General features: G+C 45.3%; 1 protein-coding gene across 1 annotated transcript; it reads right to left on the reverse strand.

The window, feature by feature from the left end:
- Window positions 1-621: 621 nt before the first annotated feature.
- Window positions 622-18,903, reverse strand: LOC120991783 (protein kinase C delta type-like). Its single transcript, XM_040420576.1, has 7 exons — window positions 18,498-18,903; window positions 9,700-9,983; window positions 5,488-5,579; window positions 4,754-4,955; window positions 4,106-4,249; window positions 3,317-3,442; window positions 622-750 (listed from the first exon to the last, which is right to left on the reverse strand). Exons 1-7 carry the CDS (start codon window positions 18,901-18,903, stop codon window positions 622-624), a joined length of 1,383 nt encoding a protein of 460 aa, XP_040276510.1.
- Window positions 18,904-20,176: the final 1,273 nt, after the last annotated feature.

The raw sequence follows: 20,176 nt of genomic DNA on the forward strand, positions 1-20,176 counted from the left end.
TAAATTAAAGTCAAGGATATGTTAAATCTGTTGACTTTTATTGATTCAGGGGAAGGCGAAAAAACCCCCTGTAGGGGGAAAAACTCCTTCCCGACTCCGCTTAGGGCAGTCAGACTATTTCCCTGGATCAGATATTATTAATCCAGAGGAAGGCGAAAAAACCTCATTGAGCCTCAGCCATCAGCTTCTAATGAGGAAAAATTCCTTCCCGACTCCACGCATGGCAGTCAGATAAGTCCCTGAATCAATTACTAAATAATATGTCCGCAAAGGGTTGGCCAAATTGTACTTTGAATTAGGTGAATGGCTGAACTGAGGGGAGGGCAACTGAGTTGATCCAGAGGAAGGAGAGAAAAAACCCCTTTATGACATCTGCCAATTTGTCCTAATCTAAGGGGAAAAACACTCCTTCCTGACTGCAAATCAGGCAGTGGGAAAATAGTCCCTGGATCAAATGCCCGTACATATACTCACATCGTCCAGTGGGAATAGCTTCAGGATCAGTGTCCGTCTTCAAGATGTTTTCCTTTAGTCCAATTGCAGGGGATTTCCAGGGTCCAGATCTTCTCCAGGAGCTCAGGAGGACATTTTGCTCTGGTGACATTAGAGCTGGTGGAGGGTTTACCGGGTGACAAATGAAAACCCTCTGAAAATGGCCTGATGTTTTAATGGTAAAGGTCCCTTCTTGGCCGCTGCTGCCTCTATTCCGTCCAGGTTGAATGGTGTGGAACGGCGTTGAGGTATAGATGGCTACAAGAAAAAGAAATAGATAAAAAATGAGGATACGATCATCACAATTGGTCATTGACCTGATATGAAGCTTATGCTGGTTGTATTTTCAACATGTAATATGATCACCTTATGTACTCATCCTCCACCGTAATAAGATATACTTTTTCTAGAGAAGTATAAAGCATATTAAATGCCAAATTAGGGTAGTCGTCTACACTCATTACAGGAGTCTGCCTCCAACCAGCTTCATTCAAGAATTATTTGTTACAAATATAATTATTACTTTGGAAAGAGAAATAACAGGAATAGCTCACTCCTATGCGACAGGGACCAGGTGCTCTAGGCCAGATGGCTGTATCACCCGTACAGAGAAAAGTATTGAAAATAAATAGATATATTGGACTGGCACTCTGTATGTGTGGTATAATATGGATAAAATGAATAAAATATAATGTAAAGTGATCACACAATTTAATTCACAAAACTCAAATTACAATAAAATCACCAAAATACATGATTAAAAACTTGAATGTAGTTTAAAACACACTGGAAAACTGCAACAACAATGTTATACAATATTTCATGGGGATAGTACAATAGTGATATTCAGTTCTTTGTATCAAATGAATCCAATAGAAGTTCCTTTATGTAGGGTTTCTCTTATATGAAAGGAAAAAACCAGTTTGAATATCGTTCATCTCAAGAAGTATACATGTGAGATTGCCGCTTGTATGTGCGGTTGTCAGTGATATCCGCAATTTGAAGAGGGCTTTATAGGAAAACGGGTTCCCAAGATAGCTATTTGCAGTCTGTCCAAGCCCGATAAAGTTGGTAAATAAAGTGCTGTGTGTACTAAGGTAGAAAAGCTGGACCTTACCTTAACCCAAATGGCAGTTCAAAGTATGGGCTGGTACAGCATACCTGACTTTCGTTCCGCTGTTGAATGCGTAGTCCCGCGTTATTCAAGGCGACGCCAATGGATCACGTGGTCTATGGCGCGCCTCTAACTTGGTTTGTAGCGAGGTATCGTGAGAGCTAGTGTCCGGACTATTCGTATCTCAGAACGCCGACACGTCACGTGATCTATGACGTACCTCTAGCTCGTGATTGTAGCGAGGTATCGCGGGAACTGTGGTCAGAAGTTTCTGTATAAGAGAATTCTTTTCGCTGGAGCGCTCCAATTTTTCCCAAAAGTGTTCACAGACTTTATGTCATCTGTGAAGAGGCCTCGATCAAAGTGGGAGCTATCAGCTGGTTACGCCAGACGCGTTTCGGGGACCTCTTACCCCTTCCTCAGTGGCAGCTGATCTCCCAATTCTGGGCTGGCTTTATATAGGTCGCCCAGAAAACTCCAAAAAGTGGTCTGGATTCAATGTTCTAGGATTTCGCTCTATTTTCCATATGCGGTTTCACATGCGGTTTCATTGCGTTATTTCGTGTACTTCTGTGTTTTTTGGGTATAGGATATCCGATATTTAGTACTATCTACTCAATGAAGAATAAATGCTGCAGCTATTTGCTTTGATAAATTTCTTTTGTAAAATAGCGACTAAAAATAGTGCATTAGATGTATGCAATAAAATTTATAAATAACAATAAAAAGATATAGATGATTGAAACATATTGATTAGTATATCTAGAGAATGTGATTTTTACAAAATACATAGAATAAATTATAACATTCTTCTGCAACATTCTCCATAGCAGAAGAATGTTATAATTTATTCTATGTATTTTGTAAAAATCACATTCTCTAGATATACTAATCAATATGTTTCAATCATCTATATCTTTTTATTGTTATTTATAAATTTTATTGCATACATCTAATGCACTATTTTTAGTCGCTATTTTACAAAAAATTTATTTACCAACTTTATCGGGCTTGGACAGACTGCAAATAGCTATCTTGGGAACCCGTTTTCCTATAAAGCCCTCTTCAAATTGCGGATATCACTGACAACCGCACATACAAGCGGCAATCTCACATGTATACTTCTTGAGATGAACGATATTCAAACTGTTTTTTTCCTTTCATATAAGAGAAACCCTACATAAAGGAACTTCTATTGGATTTATTTGATACAAAGAACTGAATATCACTATTGTACTATCCCCATGAAATATTGTATAACATTGTTGTTGCAGTTTTCCAGTGTGTTTTAAACTACATTCACGTTTTTAATCATGTATTTTGGTGATTTTATTGTAATTTGAGTTTTGTGAATTAAATTGTGTGATCACTTTACATTATATTTTATTCATTTTATCCATATTATACCACACATACAGAGAGCCAGTCCAATATATCTATTTATTTTCAATAATTATTACTTTACCTACAAAAATACATTCAAGGTGTGAACTAGTGAAAGCACATAAAAGATCTGTATGCTGACATGGATTCCTGGATCTGGAGTTCAGTAGCCCAATCCCTAAGCCTCCATGTTCTGTGACAATTGCTACTGCTTGGTGGCTCTGCCCCCCTTCTTATCACCTGCCAACATGTCCCCCTATCAAGCCCCTGACATTGAGAATCATATACAGTGTATGAAGTGTGTAGACATTCTGTTCATGTACTTACTACAGGGATGTGTGGTGGGGCCGTCCGAAGGGCTTCCACAGAGACCCAGTCAATATGCTGGAAGAAATGATGGCCTCTGATGTTACCGTGGACTCCTAAGCGCTTGGCAGGATCTCTCTGGAGGAGCTGAAAATGAGAAAGGTAATTATAACTTAGTGACTCTAACGATCTTTGAGCACAATGACCAATCACATTCCAGATCTTGCATTTTTAGGGAATAGCTGGGAAATAAAATCTGCAATCTGATTGATTTCTATGGGCAACTTCTCCACTTTTCTCTTGGGCTAGTTTATATAAATCTGCCCCAGTGTTTATTCTGTCTAAATGCTGGTCTCAGGCTGTAGTGTCCGCAATGGGAGATTTTAGAAATCTGTGGCTGCTTGTTACATAAGCTCTGAGGGGTGGACTAAGTTATTCTAAAAAATGTTATCATGGGAGACAGACTATAATGTCTGCCTCAATGCTAACTCTTGTCAGACATTGTGCTATTGCCGATGCCGAGTCTGTGTTGGCTCCGGTCAGGTTGTGGGTCCAGGGGTGACTACTCGGCATCCCCTCTTGTGGAGACCAGTATTTTCACCATGTATACTACAGAAATGATGGTTGTTGTATTGTTATCCTTCTAGCAGCACCTCTGAGGGGCGACCCCCTCCTAAACACTACAGTAGTGAGTATTAGTGAAGGAGATCATGGTGCACTATGGAGTATTATAGGTGGAGATGTCTTCTATCACAGGTTGTCATGTAACATTGTATAAAATACAGTAGTATTATGCAGTAACATACTGACCTTTTTAATGATGACTTTAGCGCCGGAGCGTGTTGTGTCAAATAGTGTAGGATCGTAAGTACACTGACTGGTAATCATTTCATTTAAGATGACCCCAAATGAATACCAGTCCACTCCGACACCATACTCCTCCTCAGCCAGCATCTGCCAGGAAGGAGAGAAGAGTGACTACACAGATTATACTTAGACTACTATTGTAGGGGCTCAGGCTTCGGCGATTGCCAGCATAGTGTAGAATGGAGTCACACAATGTGTTTAACTGGATGAGGCCAAGATGTTCTGCCTCCATCCAGCAGCAGATAAACTGCAACCACAAAGTCATCTGAAGGAACCTCACTCATTCATTCGAATGGGCCTATTGCAATATTAGGTTTCTCCACCAGAATCCACTGCAGTGGAAATGAATGGCCACCCTGAGCTTCCCCTGGCAATAACAGCTGATCCCTGAGATCAGTAGATGGTGTGAAGGTAATAAAGCCCTCACACAATCAATGTGGCCCCATCAAACAGGTAAAGTGCAGGGGTGCCAAAAATCAGACTTCCACCGATCTGATGTTGAAGACCTATCCTAAGGATGTGCGATCAGTATTCTGAACCCCTTCAATACAAATATATCAGTGAAAATGATGAAAACTCCCTTTTCCTCACCTCAGGAGCCACATAGCCTTCTGTCCCAGCATATTCGGTGGCTGTGCGGTCTCCAAGCATGTTCTCAAGTGCGAGACCGAAATCCGTGACCTTAATATGTCCCGTCTCAGCCACCAGGATGTTCTCAGGCTTGAGGTCTCTGTGGACGATGCCCTTAGAATGGAGATATTGGATGGCACACACAAGCTCAGCGGCATAGAATCTGTCAGAAAAGTAAATAAATGAATATATTGCGAGGATAACACATAAGACTCTTTCCTAACAGTCACTAGAATAAGAGACACAAAATGTTTCTTATCACTGTCAAATGTGTCTTATGGCCAGGGCTACAGGGTGGCTTAAAATCACATGAACTTCTATTCCAGGGTTTTAAAGAGCAACCAGTCCTAGTCATGTTCTAGAATGGGTTGCTGATGGTCATTAATAACCATTCCCGGAGAACTCCTTTAATACCTGGGAATGTGATTAAGGCTCCTTCACATCAGACTGGGGAGATCTGTTCTCTTCTTTGTCTTTTACTATCAGAAGAAGGATCACAGCACAAGGAAGAGGAGAAACATTCCCTGACATTTCTGGAGGAACGTTTCCCCTCTCAGTCTTCCATTCTTCTTTTGAAGAGAGCAGACAAACAGGGGAGCAGATCTCATCAGCGTGATGTGCATGAGGCCGGACACTGGATCTAATATTTTATGTCATTTTCTAACCGTTTAGCTGAGGTTTTTATTCAGCCTTACCTTGCACTGGGGATGTCAAGCCGCCCCTTCATCCGTAGGAACTGATCAAAGTCCCCGCAGCTCATGTATTCCAGCCCAAGTAGAACAAGCATCTGTGACATAGAAGACGCCATTACTGAACCATCAGATCACATTTACACATTTACTGGACAGAATATAGCCGTGGCTTCTGTAATCCTTCAAGGGATATTCCGCTTTCAGCATGAAAAGGTTATTCTTTATATATAGTGAAAGAGTCTATAATTTTACAATCTTGCTATATCAAGATCTCAGTTATTAGGATCTCTGCTTGCAGTTATTGAATAGGAACCTTCATTGCTTTCCTGCAGCTGCTATAAATCTGCCCTAGACACAATAAACAATGAAGGATCTTGTTACATAACTTCAATACAGTGTTTATGGATAAGCGGTGCAACCAGCAGAGGTGTGTGGATGAGCTGTGTGTGTAGCAGAACTGAGTGTGTATCAGCTGTGCATGCAGCAGTGCTGTGTATGTATAATTGGTTTGCTGCATAGTCAGGGCCGGTGCAAGGATTTTTACCCCCTTAGCCAAGATAAAAATTGCCGTCTTCCCCCTTATCAGATGATCTGCCCAATATCATGACATCACATATGTTCCACCCCTTTCTCAGCATTTAAATTAAAAGAACTGCTATGTTTCCCTTAGGGTTAATCAAGCTTCTTGTAGCTGTCTCCCTGACAGCCGCTAGAGGTGCTTCCGCGATTCTCACTGTGAAATCTACAGTGGGAAGACGCGGAACATAGTTTTGAATGTGTGCACATGCGCATTCGCAGCTGAGAGGAGGATCGGGGAGAAGAGTTCCCAGTGCCGGAGCTGGAGAAAGGTAAGTGTCACTCTCATTCCCCCCCTCCCTTGTCACTCTCATTCTCCCCCCCCTCCCTTGTCACTCTCATCCCCCCCTCCCTTGTCACTCTCATTCCCCCTCCCTCCCTCCCTCCCTTGTCACTCTCCCCCCCCTCCCTTGTCACTCTCCCCCTCCCTCCCTTGTCACTCTCATTTCCCCCTCCCTCCCTCCCTTGTCACTCTCCCCCTCCCTCCCTTGTCACTCTCTTCTCCCCCTCTCCCTCCCTTGTCACTCTTATCCCCCCTCCCTTGTTACTCTTATCCCCCCTCCCTTGTCACTCTCTTTCTCACCCCCCCCCCCCCGCCCCTTGTCACTCTCTTTCTCACCCCCCCGCCCCTTGTCACGCTCTCCTCCTTCTTGTCACTCTCATCCCCCCTCTCTTGTCACTCTCATTTCCCCTGCCCCCCTCCCTTGTCACTCTCATTTCCCCCTCCCTCCCTCCCTCCCTTGTCACCCCCCCCCCCTCCCTTGTCACTCTCCCCCTCCCTCCCTTGTCACTCTCATTTCCCCCTCCCTCCCTCCCTTGTCACTCTCCCCCTCCCTCCCTTGTCACTCTCTTCTCCCCCCCTCCCTCCCTTGTCACTCTTATCCCCCCTCCCTTGTTACTCTTATCCCCCCTCCCTTGTCACTCTCTTTCTCACCCCCCCCGCCCCTTGTCACTCTCTTTCTCACCCCCCCGCCCCTTGTCACGCTCTCCTCCTTCTTGTCACTCTCATCCCCCCTCTCTTGTCACTCTCATTTTCCCCCTCCCTTGTCACTCTCATTTCCCCCTCCCTTGTCATTCTCCCCCTCCCTCCCTTGTCACTCTCTTCTCCCCCCCTCCCTCCCTTGTCACTCTTATCCCCCCTCCCTTGTCACTCTCTTTCTCACCCCCCCGCCCCTTGTCACTCTCTTTCTCACCCCCCCCCCGCGCCCCTTGTCACGCTCTCCTCCTTCTTGTCACTCTCATTCCCCCCCTCCCTTGTCACTCTCATTTCCCCCCTCCCTTGTCACTCTCATTCCCCCCTCCCTTGTCACTCTCATTCCCCCCCTCCCTTGTCACTCTCATTCCCCCCCTCCCTTGTCACTCTCATTCCCCCCCTCCCTTGTCACTCTCATTCCCCCCCTCCCTTGTCACTCTCATTCCCCCCCTCCCTTGTCACTCTCATTTCCCCCCCACCTCTAGTGTAGCGTGGCCGAGCTCTGTTCGGTCCGCGGTACAGGAGCTTTTGTTTCCTGTACCCGGCCAGACTGACAGGAAGTGCACACTAAGTGAGCACTTCCTGTCAGTCTGGCCGGGTACAGGAAACAAAAGCTCCTGTACCGCGGACCGAACAGAGCTCGGCCACGCTACATTAGAGGCGTTAGGCCTCTTTCACGCTTGCGTTGTTGGGATCCGGCATGCACTTCCGTTGCCGGAGGTGCCCGCCGGATCCGGAAAAACGCAAGTGTACTGAAAGCATTTGAAGACGGAGCCGTCTTCAAAATGCTTTCAGTGTTACTATGGCAGCCAGGACGCTATTAAAGTCCTGGTTGCCATAGTAGGAGCGGGGAGCGGGGGAGCGGTATACTTACAGTCCGCGCGGCGCTCCAGAATGACGTCAGAGCGCCCCATGCGCATGGATGACGTGATCCATGTGATCACGTGATCCATGCGCTTGGGGCGCCCTGACGTCACTCTGGAGCGCCCGGGGAGCCGCACGGACGGTAAGTATACCGCTCCCCCGCTCCCCGCTACACTTTACCATGGCTGCCAGGACTTTAGCGTCCTGGCAGCCATGGTAACCACTCTGAAAAAGCTAAATGTCGGGTCCGGCAATGCGCCGAAACGACGTTTAGCTTAAGGCCGGATCCGGATCAATGCCTTTCAATGGGCATTAATCCCGGATCCGGCCTTGCGGCAAGTCTTCAGGATTTTTGGCCGGAGCAAAAAGCGCAGCATGCTGCGGTATTTTCTCCAGCCAAAAAACGTTCCGTTCCGGAACTGAAGACATCCTGATGCATCCTGAACGGATTTCTCTCCATTCAGAATGCATTAGGATAAAACTGATCAGGATTCTTCCGGCATAGAGCCCCGACGACGGAACTCTATGCCGGAAGAAAAGAACGCAAGTGTGAAAGAGCCCTTACCCTCCCGTCAGTCCTTCTCTTCAGGCTGTGCCCGGGCGGTGCACAATCATAGACGCGCCAGCCCGGGCAGTGCGTCAGCCGCCCGGTGCGGGGGAGGGCCCGCCGCCGTACTTTTGAAAAAAACCTGCGGCAGGACCGGCCGGCCGCCACTTAACCAACGCTTTTTTTTTTTAAACCGCACGGTTCCGGCGGCCCCTGCTAAATTGTGCCCTAGGCGGCTGCCTAGGTCGCCTTACAGGTGGCGCCGGCCCTGTGCATAGTTCATTGTGTATATACTGTGTATGTAGAAGAGCTGTGTATATGTGTCTACTGTGTATGTAACAATTCTGTGTGTGTGTGTATATATATATATATATATATATATAATGTGTATGTATGTATAATGTATGTACTGCAGAGCTGTGTGTGTGTGTAATATGCACCTTGAAGAGTTGGGCATGTGTACTGTATTTCTACAATGTGAAGATCACAGAGGGTAACAAAAAATAAATAAATGAAATAATACAGCAGAAGAAGCATGGCAGGACACTGCAGAGCAATGACAGGAGACACTTGGGTAGGTATATTTAATAAGGTGATCACATGCACCATTGCTGTTTGTTACTATGGTCAGCAGATGACACACTGACCAAATCTATTAACCCCATCTACACTAGACCCCAAAATAAGTCACCTCAACCAGGGAAGGTTTGATAAGTGCAAAATTTTGTTTTCTAATTTTCTGTAATCTAAACCCGGGGGCGCCTTATATTCCACAAATATAGAAAATTAGAAAATGATATAATTTGTCATCATAGAATAAATAACCTTTATTTGCTCCTTTAAAGAGTTTTCTCTTTAGGGCCACTGGTGGGTGATCAGTGGAGGTCTGAGGGTGAGCAGTGGATTTTGCTGGGGTGCCATAGCCCCTGAAGGCTTATTTTCTCCCACAAGGAACAATTTTCCCTTTTCCACAGGATAGGTGATAAGTGTCTGATCACTGGGTCCAACTGCTAAAACCCCCAGCAATCCTGAGGACAGAGGCAGTGGGCACCTACTGTGGAGGCAAACCACACAACTGCTATGGGGCCTGGGGGAAGGGGGACCTCCATTCTTCTGATTACTGGGGGTCCCTGCAGTCCTACCAGACCCATTTGCTCTCACATGGATGGTCGCTCTGTCGGCTGCTGCCCCCTTTTTCGGTGGACTGGGTTACAAGTGGAGACATTTGAAAAAAGTGAAGTTGTCAGTAGTGTACCTTGGTCTGGAATGCAAAGTCCGCGTGGATGAGGAAGGGGCTCCCAGATGCCAGCTGTAAGACTCGGTGCTCCACCAACACATCCGCCTCATCACAGTCGGCAAGCATGGCTCTCTTGCTGATGATCTTAACAGCATACTTCTGATGGTTAGAAGTGTCCTCAGCCAAGACGACCTTCCCATAACTTCCCTTCCCGAGCACATGATGGAATATTAATCTCTCCCTGATGTTATCGGAGATTATTGTGCTTCTAGAGCAGGTTGGCCGAACACCGCTGTCCTCGACTAGGGGAGAAAGTAATAGAAAAACAAGTGAAAGGATATTCCCATCTTAGGCATTTCTATCATATGGATTGGTCATATTGATTTGTCCTTCTGTTACTCCCGAATTTATATAGCCAAGTATAGAACTTGGCTATCTCCAGCAGTCCCATAGACTCTAAATGGTGATCAATGAGGGTCTATACCAGCGATGGTGAACCTTTTAGAGACCAAGGGGCCAAACTGCAACCCAAAACCCACTTATTTATCCCAAAGTGCCAACATGGCAATTTAACCTGAATATCAATATAGTATATCTTCCATGTACTTTATCATTTAGCTATAATAGCCTGCCTACATTCAATGCACTGGCTGAGCCATTCATATTGCGCCCTGTGCTGATGAATGGCAGGAAAGGTCTAAGGCATATTGGTATACCATAGACTTTTTTCAGGGCGCAGGTGCCCACAGAGAGGGCTCTGAGTGCCGCATATCGCTAGGATATATCCCCATTGTCTGATAGGTGCGGGACCCACCACTGGGACCTACAACTATATCGAGAGTGTGGAAAGTGGTGACTGGAGGGCTCCAGGTTTCCCCATTTTCGGCCACCACCAAGCGCTTTCCCCATAGAAGGGAATGGGAGTTCACCACTCTTGCGCAGCCAATGGTCCCATTCTTTTCGATGGGGCCGAGATATTTGTATGGGGCTTGGCTATTTTTGGCAGCAGCCCCATAAAAATTAATGGAGGCAGCCGCGCATGTGTGGTGCACCCTCCTGGACTTTGCCGGCTACGTTTACGAGATAGGTGCATTTCCCAGAGGTGGGTCTCTCACCTATGAGACAATAAGGGCATATCCCAGTGATATGCCCCCATTGTCTCAGGTGGGAATACCCCTTTAACAGAATCCAGCACTGTAGATAAATACAGACAGACCAGACTCCAAAATAAATGCAGAAATCAGATCCATTAATAAATACAGACCCCAGACCAAGTGCCTTAACCCCTTTAGGACTGGAATTATTTTACTTTTGGGGTTTCTTGTTTGTTTTTTTATTCTACATTGCAAGAGCCTTAACTTTTTAAAATTTCCTTTCACATAGCCATATATATGTAAAAAAAATAATAATAATAAAAAAAAAATTACAAATATTCTTTGTATCATCCTTTTCTGACACCCACATTTTTTTTTCTTCTGCAAAGCCATGTAAGGGCATATTTTCGGGGTGTAGTTTTTTTTTGTACCATAATGTCAAACTTTTTGGCCATTTTAATGTATTTTTGGGCAGCTAGCCATGACAGGCCTGGGACCTTTCACAAGGACACAGGCTGTCATGACAGTCAATAGGAGCCCTGCGATTTTTCCACAGGGGCTCCGATCGGAAGACTTAGGGAACCCCTTCCCTCTGTCCAACTCCATAGATGCTGCAGTCGCGATTGACAGCGGCATCTGAGGGGTTAAAAGACATCCGCATCATAATCAAGGTATCAGTATTATCACTGTTCTCGGTCACTGCTGGCAGGTGTCTCCTGTATTATACAGCCGGCATCCACCACCATATATAGAGAGCGACCTCAACGTGTGAGCTTGATCCATATAACCCTTTAACACATATGACATACATGTAGGTGATTATGCATTAAGGGGAGAGATGATAAAAACTGCAGCCTATGCGCCATTTACTTGCTATTACTCCCATGGAGAGATATGACATTTACTTATACAGTATGGCGCCACCTGGTGTTTAAAGCGTATAACAATGTGCATCTACTGAGCTGAGTGCTGCTGGTCAAAGGTCAGTCGCTCTCCTCATAGCCAGGTCTCTTCACAGTGCTCCTCTCTGGTCACTGCAGAGCAGCTAGAAGAAATAGCTTTCTTCCCTGTGTTCTCTGCAGAGGACCTAATAAAGAAAGGCTTCTTCCATGCAGAAAGTTATTTCTATTGGCTCTTCTGCTGGGAACACAGGATCACTATGCAGAGACCTGGCTCTGGAGGATGAGCATGTGTGATCGGTTCCCTGAGGTCAGTAGATGGACCTGCACATTGCTTCACACTTTGAACACCAGGTGGCGCTATACTATGTAAGTAAGTGTCATAGCTCTTCATTAGATTATTTTTACAGAATCTGAAAGGCAATTGTGCTCTATTTTTATAATCAATAAATGAATATGACATATAATGGTGAACCAACTCATTTCCCCTTCCTGACATATCATATACCTATACACTATGCCAAATGCTGCAGGAGAGTGTATGGAGCAAGCTCCACAGTGGGTGCCAAATGTTTAACCACTTAAGGACCACAGGTTTATACCCCCCTAAAGACCAGGCCCTTTTTTACAAATCGGCACTACACTACTTTCACCGTTTATTGCTCGGTCATGCAACTTACCACCCAAATGAATTTTACCTCCTTTTCTTCTCACTAAGGGCTCTTTCACACTTGCGTTATTGTCTTCCGGCATAGAGTTCCGTCGTCGGGACTCTATGCCGGAAGAATACTGATCAGGATTATCCTAATGCATTCTGAATGGAGAGTAATCCGTTCAGGATGCATCAGGATGTCTTCAGTTCCGGTACGGAACGTTTTTTGGCCGGAGAAAATACCGCAGCATGCTGCGCTTTTTGCTCCGGCCAAAAATCCTGAAGACTTGCCGCAAGGCCGGATCCGGGATCAATGCCCATTGAAAGGCATTGATCCGGATCCGGCCTTAAGCTAAACGTCGTTTCGGCGCATTGCCGGACCCGACGTTTAGCTTTTTCTGAATAGTTACCATGGCTACCGGGACGCTAAAGTCCTGACAGCCATGGTAAGTGTAGTGGGGAGTGGGGGAGCAGCATACTTACCGTCCGTGCGGCTCCCCGGGCGCTCCAGAGTGACGTCAGGGCGCCCCAAGCGCATGGATCACGTGATCACATGGATCACGTCATCCATGCGCATGGGGCGCTCTGACGTCATTCTGGAGCGCCCGGGGAGCCGCACGGACTGTAAGTATACCGCTCCCCCGCTCCCCGCTCCTACTATGGCAACCAGGACTTTAATAGCGTCCTGGGTGCCATAGTAACACTGAAAGCATTTGGAAGACGGATCCGTCTTCAAATGCTTTCAGTACACTTGCGTTGTTACGGATCCGGCAGGCACCTCCGGCAACGGAAGTGCATGCCGGATCCCAACAACGCAAGTGTGAAAGAGGCCTAATAGAGCTTTCATTTGGTGGTATTTCATTGCTGCTGACATTTTTACTTTTTTTGTTATTAATCGAAATTTAACGATTTTTTTGCAAAAAAATGACATTTTTCACTTTCAGTTGTAAAATTTTGCAAAAAAAAACGAGATCCATATAGAAATTTTGCTCTAAATTTATAGTTCTACATGTCTTTGATAAAAAAAAAATGTTTGGGTAAAAAAAAAATGGTTTGGGTAAAAGTTATAGCGTTTACAAACTATGGTACAAAAATGTGAATTTCCGCTTTTTGAAGCAGCTCTGACTTTCTGAGCACCTGTCATGTTTCCTGAGGTTCTACAATGCCCAGACAGTACAAACACCCCACAAATGACCCCATTTCGGAAAGTACACACCCTAAGGTATTCGCTGATGGGCATAGTGAGTTCATAGAACTTTTTATTTTTTGTCACAAGTTAGCGGAAAATGATGATTTTTTTTTATTTATTTTTTTTTCCTACAAAGTCTCATATTCCACTAACTTGTGACAAAAAATAAAAACTTCTATGAACTCACTATGCCCATCACGAAATACCTTGGGGTCTCTTCTTTCCAAAATGGGGTCACTTGTGGGGTAGTTATACTGCCCTGGCATTCTAGGGGCCCAAATGTGTGGTAAGGAGTTTGAAATCAAATTCTGTAAAAAATGACCTGTGAAATCCGAAAGGTGCTCTTTGGAATATGGGCCCCTTTGCCCACCTAGGCTGCAAAAAAGTGTCACACATCTGGTATCTCTGTATTCAGGAGAAGTTGAGGAATGTGTTTTGGGGTGTCTTTTTACATATACCCATGCTGGGTGAGATAAATATCTTGGTCAAATGCCAACTTTGTATAAAAAAATGGGAAAAGTTGTCTTTTGCCAAGATATTTCTCTCACCCAGCATGGGTATATGTAAAATGACACCCCAAAACACATTCCCCACCTTCTCCTGAGTACGGGGATACCAGATGTGTGACACTTTTTTGCAGCCTAGGTGGGCAAAGGGGCCCATATTCCAAAGAGCACCTTTCGGATTTCACTCGTCATTTTTTACAGAATTTGATTTCAAACTCCTTACCACACATTTGGGCCCCTAGAATGCCAGGGCAGTATAACTACCCCACAAGTGACCCCATTTTGGAAAGAAGAGACCCCAAGGTATTCGCTGATGGGCATAGTGAGTTCATGGAAGTTTTTATTTTTTGTCACAAGTTAGTGGAATATGAGACTTTGTATGAAAAAAAAAAAAATCTGCATTTTCCACTAACTTGTGACAAAAAATAAAAGATTCTAGGAACTTGCCATGCCCCTCACGGAATACCTTGGGGTGTCTTCTTTCCAAAATGGGGTCACTTGTGGGGTAGTTATACTGCCCTGGCATTTTCCAGGGGCCCTAATGTGTGGTAAGTAGGTAAATGACCTGTGAAGTCCTAAAGGTGCTCTTTGGAATATGGGCCCCTTTGCCCACCTAGGCTGCAAAAAAGTGTCACACATGTGGTATCGCCGTATTCAGGAGAAATTGGGGAATGTGTTTTGGGGTGTCATTTTACATATACCCTTGCTGGGTGAGAGAAATATCTTGGCAAAAGACAACTTTTCCCATTTTTTTATACAAAGTTGGCATTTGACCAAGATATTTCTCTCACCCAGCATGGGTATATGTAAAATGACACCCCAAAACACATTCCCCAACTTCTCCTGAGTACGGCGATACCAGATGTGTGACACTTTATTGCAGCCTAGATGCGCAAAGGTGCCCAAATTCCTTTTAGGAGGGCATTTTTAGACATTTGGATACCAGACTTCTTCTCACGCTTTGGGGCCCCTAGAATGCCAGGGCAGTATAAATACCCCACATGTGACCCCATTTTGGAAAGAAGACACCCCAAGGTATTCAATGAGGGGCATGGCGAGTTCATAGAATTTTTTTTTTTTTGGCACAAGTTAACGGAAATTGATATTTTTAATTTTTTTCTCACAAAGTCTCCCGTTCCGCTAACTTGGGACAAAAATTTCAATCTTTCATGGACTCAATATGCCCCTCACGGAATACCTGGGGGTGTCTTCTTTCCGAAATGGGGTCACATGTGGGGTATTTATACTGCCCTGGCATTCTAGGGGCCCTAAAGCGTGAGAAGAAGTCTGGAATATAAATGTCTAAAAAATTTTACGCATTTGGTTTCCGTGAGGGGTATGGTGAGTTCATGTGAGATTTTATTTTTTGACACAAGTTAGTGGAATATGAGACTTTGTAAGAAAAAAAAATAATAATTCCGCTAACTTGGGCCAAAAAAATGTCTGAATGGAGCCTTACAGAGGGGTGATCAATGACAGGGGGGGTGATCAATGACAGGGGGGGTGATCAATGACAGGGGGGTGATCAGGGAGTCTATATGGGGTGATAACCACAGTCATTGATCACGCCCCTGTAAGGCTTCATTCAGACGTCCGTATGCGTTTTGCGGATCCGATCCATCTATCAGTGCATCCGTAAAAATCATGCGGACATCTGAATGGAGCTTTACAGGGGGGTAATCAATGACAGGGGGGTGATCAGGGAGTCTATATGGGGTGATCACCACAGTCATTGATCATGCCCCTGTAAGGCTTCATTCAGACGTCCGGATGCGTTTTGCGGATCCGATCCATCTATCAGTGGATCCGTAAAAATCATGCGGACGTCTGAATGGAGCTTTACAGGGGGGTAATCAATGACAGGAGGGTAATCAATGACAGGGGGGTGATCAGGGAGTCTATATGGGGTGATCACCACAGTCATTGATCACGCCCCTGTAAGGCTTCATTCAGACGTCCGAATGCGTTTTGCGGATCCGATCCATCTATCAGTGCATCCGTAAAAATCATGCGGACATCTGAATGGAGCTTTACAGGGGGGTAATCAATGACAGGGGGTGATCACCACAGTCATTGATCATGCCCCTGTAAGGCTTCATTCAGACGTCCGGATGCGTTTTGCGGATCCGATCCATCTATCAGTGCATCCGTAAAAATCATGCGGACATCTGAATGGAGCTTTACAGGGGGGTAATCAATGACAGGGGGGTGATCACCACAGTCATTGATCATGCCCCTGTAAGGCTTCATTCAGACGTCCGTATGCGTTTTGCGGATCCGATCCATCTATCAGTGCATCCGTAAAAATCATGCGGACATCTGAATGGAGCTTTACAGGGGGGTGATCAATGACAGGGGTGTAATCAATGACAGGGGGGTGATCAGGGAGTCTATATGGGGTGATCACCACAATCATTGATCATGCCCCTGTAAGGCTTCATTCAGACGTCCGGATGCGTTTTGCGGATCCGATCCATCTATCAGTGGATCCGTAAAAATCATGCGGACGTCTGAATGGAGCTTTACAGGGGGGTGATCAATGACAGGGGGGTGATCAATGACAGGGGGGTGATCAGGGAGTCTATATGGGGTGATCAGGGATGATCAGGGGCTAATAAGGGGTTAATAAGTGACGGGGGGGGGGGGGGGGTAGTGTAGTGTAGTGGTGCTTGGTGCTACTTTACTGAGCTACCTGTGTCCTCTGGTGGTCGATCCAAACAAAGGGGACCACCAGAGGACCAGGTAGCAGGTATATTAGACGCTGTTATCAAAACAGCGTCTAATATACCTGTTAGGGGTTAAAAAAAACACATCTCCAGCCTGCCAGCGAACGATCGCCGCTGGCAGGCTGGAGATCAACTCTCTTACCTTCCGTTCCTGTGAGCGCGCGCGCCTGTGTGCGCGCGTTCACAGGAAATCTCGGCTCACGCGAGATGACGCCTATTGGCGTTAGCGTAGCCTGGGGGAGCCGCCGCAATGACGCCTTTCGGCGTTACAGTTGCGGGAAGTGGTTAATAAAAAGATCAATAACATCTAAAAAAAATATATAAAGAAGCTAAAAAAGCCTCTTTCCTTTTTATCAAATACAGTAAAAATAAAAGCAATAACAAAATAACCATAATTGGTGTCACCATGTCTGTAAACTTCCAACCTAATAAAACATACCACGTGATAAATGCTATAAAAAACACACACACAACGCGAGAAGTTTTTTATTTTGTACATATAGTAAAACATAAGAAAAACAATGTACATTTATTACCGCCATGACTGTGCTGATCCGCGGGATAAAGATAACGTCATTGTTACTACACACTGAACGCCATGAAAACAAAAAGCTTACAAACCTGCAGAGCAGACCCCTGAATACAAACCCTGGAATAAATACACCCCATAAGAAATACAGACCCCAAATCAACTAAATGAATACAGATTGTGTCAAAGCTGCTGCAGAACAGCATTACACAGCTCAGATGCTGCAGAACATCTTTCAGCTCATTACTGGGGGGCACTTTCCCACTTATATATTCAGGTCAATATTTGGGATCAGTATTTGTAAGTCAAAACCCAGAGGAAGCTACACCGAGAGAAAGGACGATGGAAACCTCTGTATTTCTTATGTGTTCTGTATTCCTGGGTTTGACATACAAATAGTAACCAAAATACCCCAGCGACAGTGGCCTAACTATTGAGGAAGAGGTTCTGCAGCAGCTGAAAGGTGTAACATTATTAAGAATATTAGAAGTCACCTTGGAGGTCAGTGATCTGTAGACATGAGCCCGGCATGTGACCTTCTACATTTATATGGACCTGGAACTCCTGATGACTTCTAATCATTTACAATAGGGGCACATTGTCGCATCACTTCTATGCATGCAGGGTTGTTACAATGTTGTACTATACACAATATAGGCTGCTGTTTATGACAGCCTGTATTCTCCCCATGCACAGGCTCTGCTGACAACTCATATAAGGACACTATTGGGGGATTAGAAATAATTCTTATAATAACATTAAGGGGGTCATTTATCAAACTGGTGTAAAGCAGAACTGCCTTAGTTGCCCATAGCAACCAATAAGAGTCCACCTTTCATTACTCACAGCTCCTTTGAAAAATGAAAGGAGGAATCTGATTGGTTGCTATGGGCAACTAAGCCAGTTCTACTTTACACCAGTTTGATAAATGACCCTCTAAATACTTAAAATGGAACTGTGTACAGCCTAATTCACACTTCACTGCCCTAGCCCAGTATCTATAAAGACAGAATGGCTTGTTGCTGCCCCCAAGGAACTGAGCACCCAGGGTATATGCCCGCTAGCACCCCTCCCCCACCCTTAGTAACACCCCAGCTATAAATGTGGACTCCCCTTCCTTCTGCTTGTCTCAGGTCTCAGCTCTACAGAACAGATTAATGTAAAGTTTTAACAATGTGTCCAGGATGTATAGCTTCTGTATTACTGTATGTGTGGATATACCTGAGACTCCCTGGTCCTCCTGCTGGTCTTCTTTCTTCAGGATGTCATCTTCTCTCTTGATCCGTGACTTCTTTCCATCTTTTGAAGAGATGAGGATGAGTTTTCTCTTCTTCCCGCACTTTGGCTGTTTAGTCACTTCTTCTTCCACTGGACTGATGGGTTGATTAGGAGACATCTTCTCAGAGGAGCTGGATGTTATCCTCTTCTTCCTCTTCTTGCTCCTCTTGGGTGTCTCCGTGTCTTCATCAGGTGTGGTCAGGATGGTCCGACGCTTCTTCCCTCCTTTCCTCCTGATGATAATCTTCTTTTCTTCCTCCATCTTCTTCTGCTCATCAGCCGATGAGTCAGAAATGTGTCTCCTTTTCTTCGCTCCTCTCGTCCTCGCAGCAATCTTCTCAGAATCCATCGTAGCGCTTTCCATCAGGTAAGCAGATATGTCCACCGTCGCCAGTCAACTCCAACTGCCACTTCCAACTGCCACCTGCCATTCAGACCCGGGCACCACGGTTGCCTTGGCTACATGGATTGTGATGTGCCCAGTAACTGGCCAATAGCGTTCAGCCATTTGTGCCAGGCTTTTAGTTTACTGTGAGCTTTGAGGAACACATTGGAAACTTTTATGAAATGTGAAATTTGCTGTATAAAAATGGCAGGAGACACATGTGCCATATTGATGAAAAAATTATGTCTTTATGATAAATCTCTGTATTATGCCATTCCTCTGGAAATTTATGAACAAATTGACAACCTATATAGTTCCTACATAGTCTGATTGTAGGGACAAGAGGAATAGTACCAGCTAGTGGCGTAACTACCGGGGAAGCAGGGGAAGCAGCTGCTTCGGGGCCCGGGCTGCCAAGGGGGCCCGGCGTCGGCGTGTGTGACAGTTTATTTTCAAGTTCTATCGATGTCTTAACTGTTCAGGGCCCCTTCACAGCAGCTGACCAGGCTCCCCTCACTAATATGATCTAATCTTTCTGTCTCCTAAAGTCTTCTGATGTGTCTGGGATTCGAACCCACAACCTCCAAAGTCTGAGTGTGTATCAGAGGCAAAGCATTAACCCTCACAACCATAAAGGCTGCATTACAACTGACTGAAAAAAAATTAGACTTCTACTGTTATAGCTGGCTAAGTGTACAGCTATACACATGACAGCTGCCCCAACACACCCAGCACTGCTATATCTCTATATGACAGCTGTCCCAGCACACTCAGCTCTGCTATATCTCTATAAATGAGCAGCTGTCATGTGTATAGATGTACACTTAGCCAGCTATAACAGTAGAAGTCTCAAATTTTTTCAGTCAGCAGCAAGGTGTCTCCTATGGTCTAGTGGTTAGATGCTTTGCCTCTGATACAGAAGGTCGTGGGTTCGAATCCCAGCAGAAACCTTTTCTGAAATATAAGCACTGACTCCATATATGGACATACAGGGCGGGACACAGGAAGAGGCTGCATCGCATCGCTGACATGGAGGTAAGTAGAAGTGTTTATATATATTTTTTTTTAATACCCGACTGTTACTGCCATGGGGGGAGCGGGGGGGGGGGGGGGGCGTTGGCACCTGATACTGGCACATGGGGGGAGGCACCTGATACTGGCACCTGGGGGGAGGGGGTTGGCATCTGATACTGGCACATTGGGGGGGGGGGGAGAGAGGCACCTGATATTGGCACAT

This window comes from Bufo bufo, chromosome 1 (assembly GCF_905171765.1).
Source record: "Bufo bufo chromosome 1, aBufBuf1.1, whole genome shotgun sequence".
In the NCBI taxonomy this organism is placed as follows: domain Eukaryota; kingdom Metazoa; phylum Chordata; class Amphibia; order Anura; family Bufonidae; genus Bufo; species Bufo bufo.

Coding starts and splice junctions, on each gene's coding strand:
- LOC120991783 (XM_040420576.1), bottom strand. CDS start 18,903: ATGGATTCTGAGAAGATTGCTGCGAGGACGAGAGGAGCGAAGAAAAGG. Junction 4,956..5,487: donor CTTGACATCCCCAGTGCAAG/GTAAGGCTGAAT, acceptor CTTTTCTGACAG/ATTCTATGCCGCTGAGCTTG. Junction 751..3,316: donor CCCCACCACACATCCCTGTA/GTAAGTACATGA, acceptor TTTTTCTTGTAG/CCATCTATACCTCAACGCCG.